This window comes from Nannospalax galili, unplaced genomic scaffold, assembly GCF_000622305.1.
Source record: "Nannospalax galili isolate Female #2095 unplaced genomic scaffold, S.galili_v1.0 scaffold278, whole genome shotgun sequence".
Lineage (NCBI taxonomy): Eukaryota > Metazoa > Chordata > Mammalia > Rodentia > Spalacidae > Nannospalax > Nannospalax galili.
The window spans coordinates 13360271-13373352 of NW_008347536.1; the positions used below are offsets into that span (position 1 = coordinate 13360271).

At 36.3% G+C, this 13082-nt stretch overlaps 1 protein-coding gene across 14 annotated transcripts in view; it reads right to left on the minus strand.

Moving 5' to 3' along the window:
• The window catches only part of Emsy (EMSY transcriptional repressor, BRCA2 interacting), a 77017-nt gene that overhangs the window by 40890 nt on the left and 23045 nt on the right, over positions 1 to 13082 (minus strand). For all 14 annotated transcript variants that reach the window (XM_029568838.1, XM_029568837.1, XM_029568835.1 and 11 more), the window contains 2 exons: positions 6376 to 6652; positions 2183 to 2437 (listed from right to left, as the gene is read on the minus strand). In XM_029568838.1, the coding sequence (XP_029424698.1) occupies positions 2183 to 2437; positions 6376 to 6652 (532 nt within the window). The remainder of the gene's footprint in view (positions 1 to 2182; positions 2438 to 6375; positions 6653 to 13082) is intronic.

The following is a 13082-nucleotide window of genomic DNA, read 5'->3' on the forward strand; positions in this document are numbered from 1 at the left end:
GTTGGATGCTAAAATCATTACTGAAAATCTCACTAATGTAGAATTTATTATAACTCTATACAGTCAAAATGTACAGTGAGGCAGTGATAGTCCTGAAAATACAAAAAAAATGAAATAATTCCACGCATTCTAACAGACCACAATGCAATAAAGCTTAAAATCAACAATACCAGAAGTCCTAATCACCACATGAACACATGGAGATTAAACAACACACTCCAGAATGAAGACAAAGAAAACAGAAGGAAGAATATAATAATGAAACTGAAAACAGAAAAAAGATGGAAAAAAAACAGAATAATCTCTAGAAAGCCGGACCAAAAATTAAAAAAGGAAAAAAAGAAAAAGAACATTAGTATAGACCTTGTAGCCATTTAAATGACAATAAGGAAAACTAATAGTGACAAATATATACACTCATAGATTTGACTATTTGGAAATAAGCAGATCCCTTCAAAACCATAAACAACCAAAACTCAAAGAAACTCAGTTCATAATTTAAATGCTCCCAAAAGAGAAATCTCTTAGCCCAGCTGATTTCATTGGAGAATTCTACCAAGTATTCAAGGAATTAATATCAATCTTATATAATCTATTCTAGAAAACAGAAAAGGAACATTTGCAAACTCATTCTGAGGTGAGTATTACCTTGATACCCAAACTAAAGAAAGACACTGCAAAATAAGAAAATTATATATCAACATCTATCAGGGCTGGAGAGATGGCTCTGTGAGTAAAGTGCTTGCCACAAAGCATGAGAAACTGAGTTCAGATCCTGAGAAACTGAGTTCAGATCCCCAGCACCCATGTAAATGCCAGGCAGGTGTAGCAGCCTACCTATAAACCCAGTGCTCCAAGGGTAAGAGGTAGAAATGGGGGATTCCTGGGGCAAGCTAGCTAGCTAGACTTACTAATTTGGCAAGCTCTGAATTCAAATGAGAGACTGTTAACATATAAGGTGAAGAGTGATCAAGGAAGACACCTGGTATTAACCTCTGGCCTCCATATGCACTTGCATACACATGCATGCAAACCTGAATACACATGTACCCCACATACACACACACACACACACACACACACACACACACACACACATACACACATTCATGAACATATATAAAAACTGAAACCACTGATATATAAAAAAGAATGTTATGCCAGAGCTGGAGAGATAGATCACCATTTAAGAGCAATGGCTACTCTTCTAGGGGACCAGAGTTCAGTTCCCAGCACAAACATGGGGGTCAATACCCATCCTTAACTACAGTTCTAGGGGATCCAACTCTGTCTTCTGGCCTCCATGGGCACTGCACACACATGGTGCACTTACACACATGGCAGGCAAAACAATCATTTGCATAAAATAAAAATAAAATATTTTTTGAAAGAATTATATGCTATGACCAAATGAGGTTTATTTCAGATATATGACTGATTCAACAGAAAATCAATCCATGTGATCCAGCATACTAGTAGACTAACCAAGAAAAAAAGTACTTGATCACATAGGTTGAGTAGAGAATCCAACACATATTCATGATGAAAATTCCAGAAAAGTAGGAACAGAACTTCCTCAATTTGAAGAACGTTTATACAAAACCTGTAACTGACATCACACTTAATGCTGAAATGCTGAATGCCTTCTCAAGATCAGGAACAAGGCAAAGCTGTCTGTTCCATCCACTCTTATTTATTCAACAAAGTATTAGACATTCTAGCTACTAAAATAAAGCAGAAAAGGAGGAAAGGAAAAAGGAGTATTGATTGGAAAAGTGGGGGGCAGATAACATTTGAAAAATTATTTTCAAATTTACAGGTAACAATTGAAAAGTTATTTTGCATACATAAGAAATCCCAAGGAATCTATGTAGATACCCTCCGAAATGACAAAGTTCAGCAGGCTAGAAGGGTACAAGTTTAGTAACACTTTACACACCAACAATAAACATGTGAAACTGAAATTAAAACCACAACACTATTTGCCATCACTCCAAGAAAATGAAATACTTCAGTATATATCTTAAAAACCACTCAGGAATTTCTTGCTGGAAACAGTAAAATAATGAAGCTAAAAAAGATCTAAATAAATGAAAAGACATACTATGTCCATGGCCCAAAAGACTTGGAGTGCTGGTGATTAAGGAATAACAACCATATTGTGTAGACATTTTCCAGTTACCTGACTCCTGTTTGATCTGGATGGTAGGTTTGATACCAGGTGGCAACGGTGACTGCTGAGGCTGTTGCTGATGAGAGACTGAAGAAGGCTGGGCCACTGTTTGCTGTGTCTGCTGTTGCACTTGATGTAATTGCTGCTTAGGAGACTGTTGATGCTGTTTAGGAAATTGTGCAAGAATCTGGGTAGGGGCACTCACTAAGCTTTTGGGGGAAGGAAGCCTTGTTGATGCCACTTTGATTGCTGATGTAGACACACCTATAGAAGAGTAAAGAGAATTTAAGAAAGGGTGGGAAGGAGGATGGGTAGATAGGTCAAAATGAGGAGGCTCTGAACCATTTTATCAGCCAATTTACATATCTTCGAAATAACAGACCAATGAAAAGTCAATTGTAAAAAATAAAAAACATCTATTAAATAAGCTAATGCAGCACACGCTCATTTTTTCATGTGCAAAGATTATTCTATAATTTCAAGATAAATAATTATTCAAAATGATTGCTGTACAGTCTAATCTCAAAGAACAACTTTGTCACCTGCTGCATGTAAAGAACAGTATAAAACGTGAAAAGCGGGCCAAAAAAGACTTTTTGTCATCACCATATCCTATTCTAGCATTCTCAGAAGAATCTCATTCATGGTATGGACACATGGTACATGCAGGTACATGAGAATGCTTATTTCTTGCCCCCTAATCTTAAGAGCAACACTTCCTAGTTTTTTTTCAATCTAAATAAATATTTTCAACTTTGCCTGCAGGTCTCGCCACATTAACAATAATGTCCAGACCCCTCTGGGCCTGGGAAAGCCACCTCTAATCTCCTCAATGATCTTTTGCTTTTGCGCAGGAACTGAGCCCAATCCTCTGCTGGAGGGGAAGGGAGCTTGGCACTAAGGTTGGGGGTCACTTTGTGAAGGTTCTTTACTAGCATTTCTGACTATGAGCCTGCTGCATCTTCAGGTAAGTTTTCTTCGTAGAATGACCTGGGGTGCAGTGCCAGGGGGTGGTTGGGTTATTTCTGATGGCTCCTTGGCAATGGCAGAAGTCTCAAAACAGCTCCAAATAAAACTGCTCAGTCCTGGAGAGACCAAAGCCCCAAACTCCAAGCAGAGGCAAAACAAGTCAACCCTGTACACACTCTAGATTACAACACGGTTTCATTAACATGCTTCTACTTTTCTATAACCATCTTAATTTTCATTACTGTTTAACTCTAATTACTATTGTTGGCTGCTTCTTCCTTTCTAACAAAGCCTCATTTTCTCTACTAGAATCCACATCCTGAGCACTGGCATACACTTTGGTAGAGGCTGCCTACAGAGCAGTTCATAATTGATCTAAGCTAGTCATATGACCCATTACTTTTTCCATGAACAAGAAGGTAAAGCTAGTAGTAGTTAACATGACTTGAGAGAATTTTCTCCTAGGAACATCTAGTGAAGATTTTCTCTAAGACAGCTACACAGAAAGGGACTACCACCTCTTCCTTTGGGTATTTTCATAGCTGGCTATGATACCTGCAATGCAGTAGCTTACCAACATGAGACTTACCTGAGAAAAAAGCTAATATACTAAGGAAAGTAGAAAAGTAAGAATGAATTCCTTGCTGATTCAATAAGCTACCTAACTGAAGACTTCTGTCTTCTGGATTTCTGGTTTTGTGAAATAATAAACTTTCTTATTAAAAATCAGTCACTCAACCAATGCATATTTATGAAGTTGTTCATTCAATCACCTCATATTTAGCAAATAAATTTAGATATCAATCCAGACAGATTCTAAACAATTGATTTATTGTGCATTTGGATATCCAAAAGAATGTATGGGGCCAGGCATGGTTGTACACTTTGAATCCCACCACTCGGGAGGCGAGGCAGGATCTCTGTGAGTTCAAGGCCAGCTTAGTCAGGATAGTGAGTTCCAGGCCAGCTGGGGCTACAGCAAGACCCTGTCTCAAAAAGACCAAAAGAAGAAAAAAAAGAATACATGGAATAACACTAAAGTAAACATCAGTTCATCTTTGGAAGACACCCAGATCAAACTACGGTAGTACTTTTAATAAACATTGTGCGCTGGTTTAAATATGGTTTGAGTATATGCAAGAATCCATTTGTTGAAATTTAATCCCCAATATAAGGTCTTGAAAGATTAGGAATTAATTTGATTTAATGACTATGGTATAGAGGTGGATCATTTAAGAGATAATTAAAACTAAATAGATTCATAGGTTGGAACCCCTAATTGACTACTGGCTTTTTAAAGAAAAGGGAGTGAACTTAGAGAAGACATGTGTATGCTCCTTATCTCTTGTCATGTGCTCTCCCTGAACTGTCTTGGGACTCAGACAAGAAAGCCAAATACCAGACGTAGGTCCTTGATGTTAGATTTTCAGAACCGTAAGTCAAAATAAATTATCTTTCTTTGTAAAGTTATCCAACCTAAAATATTCATTATACTAAGGGAATAACAGACTAATTACAATATGAAATAGTTAAAAGTTACAACATGAGCCCTAGAGAAAGAACAAAGACCCAAAAACCTTTTTTTTAAAAAGTGCAAACTGGGCTAGTGAGATGGCTCAGTGAGTAAAGCACTTGCCCCATAAGCCTGGCCACAGGAGTTCAATCACTGCAAAACATCTACTCCACACCCAGAGAGTGGGACAGGTACATCTAGGCATGTAAAGAATTATCCCACTGTGTTTTATTTTTATTTTATACTGTTGTATACACAAGAATAACAAAGACTTAATATTGGCCAGATTCCAGTGAAATAAGCTAAGATGTAATATGCAGAAGATAAAGATGGCACATAGGAAACTCTACCAAAAGTTCCACCTCTTTTATTTTGTAATCTTAGTCCTGAGTGCTGGTTCTAACAAATAAAAGGCCCAGTTAAATCCACAAAGACATTCACTATGGCTTACTCTAGAATATTAAAAACTGGAAATAATCCTTAAAAACACAGTAAATGAATAATAAATTACTCAATGGCAAAAGGATTAAACAACAGTGAAAATAATTAAGATAGTTGTAGAAAGGTAGAAGTGTGCTAACAAAGTGATGTTTATAAGAAATATACATGCTACAAAATAGAGTATGAACTTTTTATTTACTCCAGAAATATAAAGTGTACCGCTGACATGAGTAAAAGGCAGTGATTTGTAAACGTGCTACTTACTGTGATAGAGTTTTGGGACTTCTGGTAGACTTTTTAAACTCTCTATTCTCTAAACAGTTTAATCCCTGATTTCGGGTTTTAAAAATGTTTAAAAGTCACTTCTAGATGCTAAACAAGGACCATATTCAAACTGATAGGGTGGAACATTTCACCAGGACAGAATTTCATGAAATAAGAGAGCAGAAATTCCCTCAGGGCTAGTCTAACTAAAATGAAGGAGCAATGCTAGTGGACGCATTATAAACTGGCAGCAACACGCTACTACTCAAGCTGGAGGAGGCTCAGGGAAGTCAGCAGAAGCTTGTCATGCTATTGGGAAATAATTCATCAAGTTTGCAAGAAAATACAAGATGAAAACAAAAAGAACAAGATGAAAGAAAAATTGTTCTATCAAATAAGAGATGGTGGTGGCAGAATAAGAAGTGGAGTCAACTTAAGTAATAAGCCATAACCTATTCTTTGGCTAACAAAGAACAAGAAGATAGACTTGAGAAAGAATCAAAATTAATTTCAGGTCCTAATCTTATAAACATGCAATCCTGAAGAAAAAATATAGTCAAATATGAAGTGATCATCCAAAATAAAACTATTTTCATATATATATATAACATACTTTAAGTCACACCTTTTGCTATAATACTAGCATTAGACTTATAAACACCAATTTTCCAAACATTAAAGGGCACAACAATATGTATATATGCTGCTAACCTTTACCTATGAAAAACGCTAAATATATATTTATTTGCTTACATGTTACAAATGGAAGGATTAAAAAGCATTAATTAAAAGGGTTTAGGAAAAAAAGATTACTTATCAAGGAAGGGCAGTCAAGAAATAGGAATTACAAATAAAAAGAAACTAAACAACACTGGACATTCTTAAACTAAGGGAAGAGGAGTTACTTGATCTAAAGCAGAAATCCCCATCCCTAACACAGAAAAATGTAAGCAGTTTGCTTCAAAATTCCTACAGACTAACAAGGGTAGAATAGAAGGGATGGACAAGTACTCACCTTGTGCTACTGTTGACATCACCACAGACGGTGTGGAGGACACCACGGCTGTTACTGCAACTGTATTAGGAACAGGTGATGGCGCAGAACTACTGTTGCCACTGCTGCTATTGCTGATCAGCGAGGACTGTGATGCAGTAATAACGACGGGTGGCTTCTGAGTTGTGGAAGCAATAACTGATGTTGGCACAAGCTTAGTGACTGCTGCATAGTTATGAGATTTGGAGAGAATGTTGGGCACGAAGGTTGAACTTGGTGATGTAGTCACTATAATAACCTAAAGGGGGAAAAATAAGTTATTTTCATGTACCTATTATAACTCTCCTTGTATTTAAACTCATAAACAATTCAAAACTATGTTTTTATAACATGAAGAAAAATTCAACAGAGAGGAACATACAATTAAAAAATCTGAAAGCCTTCCTTTACTAGCAGTCATCAAAATGACTTAAAAGCAACAATTTTCACCAAGTATTCAGTGCTGTGCAAGATGTAGCATTGTAAATATTTCAATATACTTTTTAGGGGGTATAAATTGACAATGTTATAAGAAAGCAATTTGGAAATTCACTCAGTTCTTTTTTTATTCTTTGTGTGTGTGTGTGTGTGTGTGTGTGTGTGTGTGTGTATGAGTGTATTGCCTGCATGTGTGCAAGTGCACCTGTGTCAAGCAATGCCCATGGAGGTCAGAGGAAAGCGTCGAATTCCCCTGGAACTGGAGTTACAGACGGCTGTGAGCCGCCATGTGGATGCTGGGAATTGAACCCTGGTCCTCTGCAAGAGCAGTCAGTGCTATTAACCTCTGAGTCATCTCTCCAGCCCCTCACTTAACATTTATTTTTCCTTTTTGTTTTTGGTCTTTTTGAGAAAGGGTCTCCCTGCAGCCCCAGCTGTCCTGGAACTATGTAGACCAGGCTGGCCTTGAACTCACAGAGATCCGCCTACCTCTGCCCCCTAAGTGCTGGGATTAAAGGCATGTGCCGCCACGCCCGGCTCACTTAATATTTATTGAGCATCTACTATGTGCCAGGCATGGTTCTAGATGCTGGGGATAGAGGAGTGGACAAAACAAATTGATACTTGTATGAAGTTTACATTCTAGAGCAGGGAGAGAAATAATGAACCAAAATAAATTAATATATATATACACATATATATATATACATATATCATGAATAGACAAATGGAAAAAATAAAGCAGGGTAAAGGAATAAGGGTAGTGAGGGCTATAAGCTTCTTAAAGTATTCCATGAAAACCTCTCTGTAAGTTGCCATTTGAGCAAAAATAAGAATGAGGTAGGGGAAAAAAAAACAAAACAAACAAAAAAGAATGAGGTAGGTATGAGTTGTGTTGTTTTAATACCCAGAAGGGCACTCAGCGGCACAGGGAATAACAAATACAAAGGTCCCTGAAGAAGAAAGCTTGGTATACTCAAGTAACTTTAAAGACCTAATGAACAGGACTGAAGTTTACAAGGTAGAGAACCACAGAGAAGGAATGGAGGAGCAGACAGTGTGAACTCATGATAGCTTATACCTTTTAATATGATGTGATGAAAATGGCACTTTTTCTCTGTGATCTTCCTCCCAAAACTCATAATTCTATTCAAATCATGAGTAAAATATCAAACAAATCCTAAGAGTGGACACCTTACTAAAACACCTGACCTGTCAAAGTCATCAAAAAACAGGAAAGTCTGAGAAACTTTCGCAGCAAGAGGGGCTTAAGGAGACATGACAAGTAAATATACTGTTCATCCTGAGTGGGATCCTGGAAGAGAAAAGGACATTAAGTAAAACCCAAGGAAGCTGAATAAACTGTGGACTTTAGTTAATTTTAATGCATTAAAAATATTAACAGGAGAAAGATATGTAAAGTATGTGACTTTGTAACTTTTCTGTAAATTTAAAACTTCTGAAAATTAAGCCCTATTAAAAAAGGTATCACTCTGATAGGTAGAAGTTCCAGGAGGGCAGTCACAGTAGACACAGAGACAAATTAAGACGCTCTTCCAATAAACCAAGCAGAGAACATGGTGATGAAAGTGTTGGTGGAAGTTGTAAAAAGTGAACAGGCTGTGATAATCACTTAAAGGTAAATTAAAAGGATTTGCTCCTGGTCTGTGTAGAGAATGGAAGAGAGCGAGAGAGAGAGAGAAAAAAAATGTATAGAAAAGGAGAGAGAGAGAGAGAGAGAGAGAAAGAGAGAGAGAGAGAGAGAGAGAGAGAACGAATTGTAGAAGATTTAGCACCAGTGCATTTCATAGAGCACTGTATTGAATAAAAGACCTACAGAATCACCTTGATGTGTTTAAAGGTAGAAAGAGTGTAGAAAAAGCATATAAGGCAAAGAGAGGTAAAAGCAGAAGCCAGATCAAATTTCAAAGCCAGACTAAAGAATCTGGATTTTATACTAAGAACAATGGCACAAAAACAACAAAATGTGATTTCTATTTAAAAGAGCACTCTAGTTACCATGAAATGAGAGGTAAGAGTTGAAGCAGCAAAACCATTATCATAGAGAAGAAACCACAGCGGTTTCTTTGACTGGGGTGTTAGTAGCAGAAATAAACAGAAGTGATCAGATTCATATTACAGAGTAGAGAAAATAAACTTGTAGATGAATGGAAATGGTAGGGTTAGGAAAAGCACAAACTAGAGAATAGCTCTAGAGCTGATGCATACATGGGCTTATTTAATCTTCCCCAATTCCTACAACATGAATATTATTATTATCCCCATTTTGGAGTAGAGAGCACAAACATTGTACTGCTTTATGTGACACAGTGTTACTGTGGGGTGACTAAAATAGCACTAGAGCAGTACTCGATTCTTTCACTAAAATTATTTGGACTTTCTTAGAACAGAAAAATTGTTTTGAAAAAAATCCAAATTTTTTTTTTTTTTTTCGTTGTTTTGAGATAGGGTCTTGCTATAGTAGCCCTGATTGACCTGGAACTCACAGAAATCCGCCTGCCTCTGCCTCCTGAGCACTGGAATTAAAGGTGTGTGCCACCAAGCCCAGCAAAATCCAAAGAACTTAAAAGAGAAATTATTTTTCATTTTTACATTGGTCCTGAAGTTAGTCAAATTTACTGAATAAGTTCATACTCAGTACCTACATCTCAAGGAAGCTTTAGCTACAACACTATTACGTATTTTCAGTGTTATAAAAAATTTAAGACATTAGAATTTGTCCATTAGTTTAAGGAGTCTGTTATTTAAGAACTCAAGAAAGACACAAGTTTTTACCAGCAGACAACTATACAGGACTGGCCAGTATAATTATATGCAGCCTCAATTAGCAAACATGGTACAATATTATTAGAAAACAACCATGAAACCATCATGCAAACTGAGAAGTACGTCACTATGGTAACGGTGACAAGCTTAAGAGTCAAATGAACCTGAAGTTAGATTATCTTGCTTCTGCCACTTATAAATGGCAGTCCCCTGGGCTATGAGCTACTTTCCATAAAATAGGGATAATAATGCCCACCTTACAAAATCATTACAAGGATTAGATGAAATAATCATGTGAAGCATCTACTAGGCACATAGCAGGTGGTCAATATTTAACAGTTAACAAGTGGTATTTACTAGTAGCTTATAATTCCTATTTAATAAATGTTAGATGGATATGAGTAAAAGCATTATAAATCAATTCCATCTGGAAAGTTATTTTAATATACTGTTTTGTTTCATTAAAAACATCTCTTTATTTTTTCCCCAATTCTAATATCCTTGAGAATACAAAGAAAGCAAAGCTACTCCATACCCAGACTAGAGCAATTGCATTTCACTTTTGTCATTGCTGAACCAATAGTTAATAGCTTCCAGGAGGCATAATGCTGATAATGACTGCAGTATGAAAGAAGATTCATCAAAGTTTGGCAGGAAAGTATATCACCATTAGTAATGTTGGGCACAAGCAAGGGAAAAGGAAGTGTTCATAGTTCAAATATTTGAAATTTCAGAATGAGAGTATGGAAGTAAGTTTCTAACATTAAGACAACAAAACTTCAAGAAAATAAATCTAAAGTCTTTAGGAGCACGCTTTAGGTTATAGATACAAAAGATAAAACATATTTTGAAATTTCATTATACAAATGATTTCTGATCTACGAAGGGGCTTCCCAAAATTAGAGATCCACCTTGGAGAAATTTACTTACACTTTAAAGTTGCTTATTACAACAGGGGGTATAAAAGGGTTTTGAAACCAAGTGAACCAGACAGTGTTTATTCAGGCCATAATTCGAATTACTGACCTTCTAGCACTCACAAAAACTCCTTAAGAGTGCTGGGACTTGCACCCTAAGGACAAAATGAAAAATATCAATCAAGCACATGAAAGCATAAAGCTATATTCTGTTGCCCTGTTTATATCAGTGCTGTACCAATGTTGTTTTAAATGAAGGCACATTAACACACGTGGAAATTTCTCTATCCTGAAAATGCACAGCCTATTTAAATGTGAATAAAGTTTACAAAGTCAGAAATAATTATACTTAATGTAAAAATCATTTTACCTACAATCGTTGCTACATCAACTTACAAATGACCGTGAAAAATCCAAGGTGAATGTAATAGTGACAGTGGCCTGGGATAAGTCTCAAAAAAAAAAAAAAAAAAAAAAAAAAAAAAAAAAAAAAAAAACAATTACCGAAAAAGGAAAACAAAACAAAATAAACAAAACATGAAGAGTACTAGTCCTAACCATAATCCATTTGTATAAAAAAATGAAAAACTGATGGCATTGAGAACAAAGAAAGTAGAGTACAGTTTTACACCTGGAACACAGTAGATGCTCAGTAATTATTTGCAGAATAAATGAGTCTTATTTTTAATTTAATTTGCCTTAAATGTTTATTTTTTTAAACATTAACTTCTGATCTGAAAACTGATGGTGTGGTCCGTAAGTGACTATGGAAATAAATGTGCCCTCTAAAGAGCAAGTCTGACAACCTCAACTATCCATCCCCACCTCAAAATAGAGACGATAAAAACAAAAGCCAATGGAGGTAAAGGTGCGGGGGTGAGAGTTCACAGACTTAATATGGGAACCCCATCTGTTACCAATATTTTATCTAAGTCTATCAAAGAAGATACTAAAGTTAACAATGTTAGGTAACATTACTAAATATTCATTATATGTACCATAATTACACTAAATGAATAACCTCTACTAATTCTCCTAGTAACTCTCAGAAGTACTATTATCAAAAGGGTACAGGTTCAAGACAGGTAGCAGGGGGCCACTGAAGTAATATAACTCTGTGGGAAAGCACTTGCCTAATATGTAAGGCCCAGTTAGTATTAGAACCAGATCTACTTACGCATATGTTGATTCATTCATTTATTAATTTTCATTCATTCAACAAATATTAAATAGCATCTAGTAGATGACAAGCACTGATCTAAACAACAGGGATACAGTGATGACTATAACAGAGTTCAAGGCTACCCTCATCAGTCTATGGGAGAAATAGAAAATAAATTTGAAATTTATAATGTCAACTACTTCAAGGCATAATGAAGAAAAAACACAGAATGGAAACAAAGACCATGGAGGAAGGGGAAGCTACAGCTTTACTACCCTACTTCTTCAACACTAAAAAATTTTCAAGTAGATGAGGAAGAAGTAGCCATGAGATCCAGCAATGATGGCAGTAAAAACATTATAGTAAGGCTGAGCAATCTGAAGTACAGTAGGGTGGTGTCATGTCATCTAGAGCCAGCTCAGAGAGCAGTAACTATGGGCTAAGGATGATACAGCTCAATCGTTCAGCACTCATTCAGCATGTACAAGGCCCTGGGTTCAATCACCAGCAACACACACACACACACACACACACACAAAAAAAAAAACTTCTAAGAAAAAAAAAGCAATAACACTACATGGAAAGTGACGTTCAAAAATGCTACTTGGAGTCAAGTAAAAATGCAAAAATTAGGTAGGTCAAAAAACATTCTTTAAGAAGTCATCAAGAACAGCTAATTTCAACATATTAACAGATAGGTTTTAGTGAACTGATGAAGTTACATATTTGGAACAGTACATTATCATCAGCAAATAAATAAAATGCAGGCTTCCATAAAAACCCTGCAAAGAAAGTAGCACTTTCTAGGTATGTGCTTTTATGTCACATTTTAAAGAATCTCATTTAATTCTTGCAATAACCTACTAAGATTGATGTTACTCTTATCCCTTAGGTAAAGAAAAAGATTTAGAAACACTAATTTATCTCGGGTCATACAGCAAGAGCTGGATTTCCAACCTAGCACTTGAATTCCAAAAATTCTTTCTTGGAGCTGGGGTATGACTAGGTGGTAAAGTCCTTAACTAGAATACTTGAGTCCCTGGCGTCCATCCCCAGTACCTCAAAAACAAATGTCTTGCTTGATTTTAGTATTATTCCATAATCTATACCATAATTCCTTCTAATGAGACTAAAAGCAGAATTGGCTCCTTATCACTAGCTATTAATAATTTTATATACTATAAACTATCTCCAGAAAAGCTGAAGGAGATTCTTTAAATGAAAGTTATCATGAGATTGATGATTCAAAGGTGGAAGGATTTCCTTTTTTTGTCTTTTTGAAGCAGGGTCTCCCTGTAGCCCCAGCTGTCCTGGAAACTCACTATGTAAACCAGGCTGGCCTTGAACTCACAGAGATCCACCTGCCTCTGCCTCCCAAGTGCTGG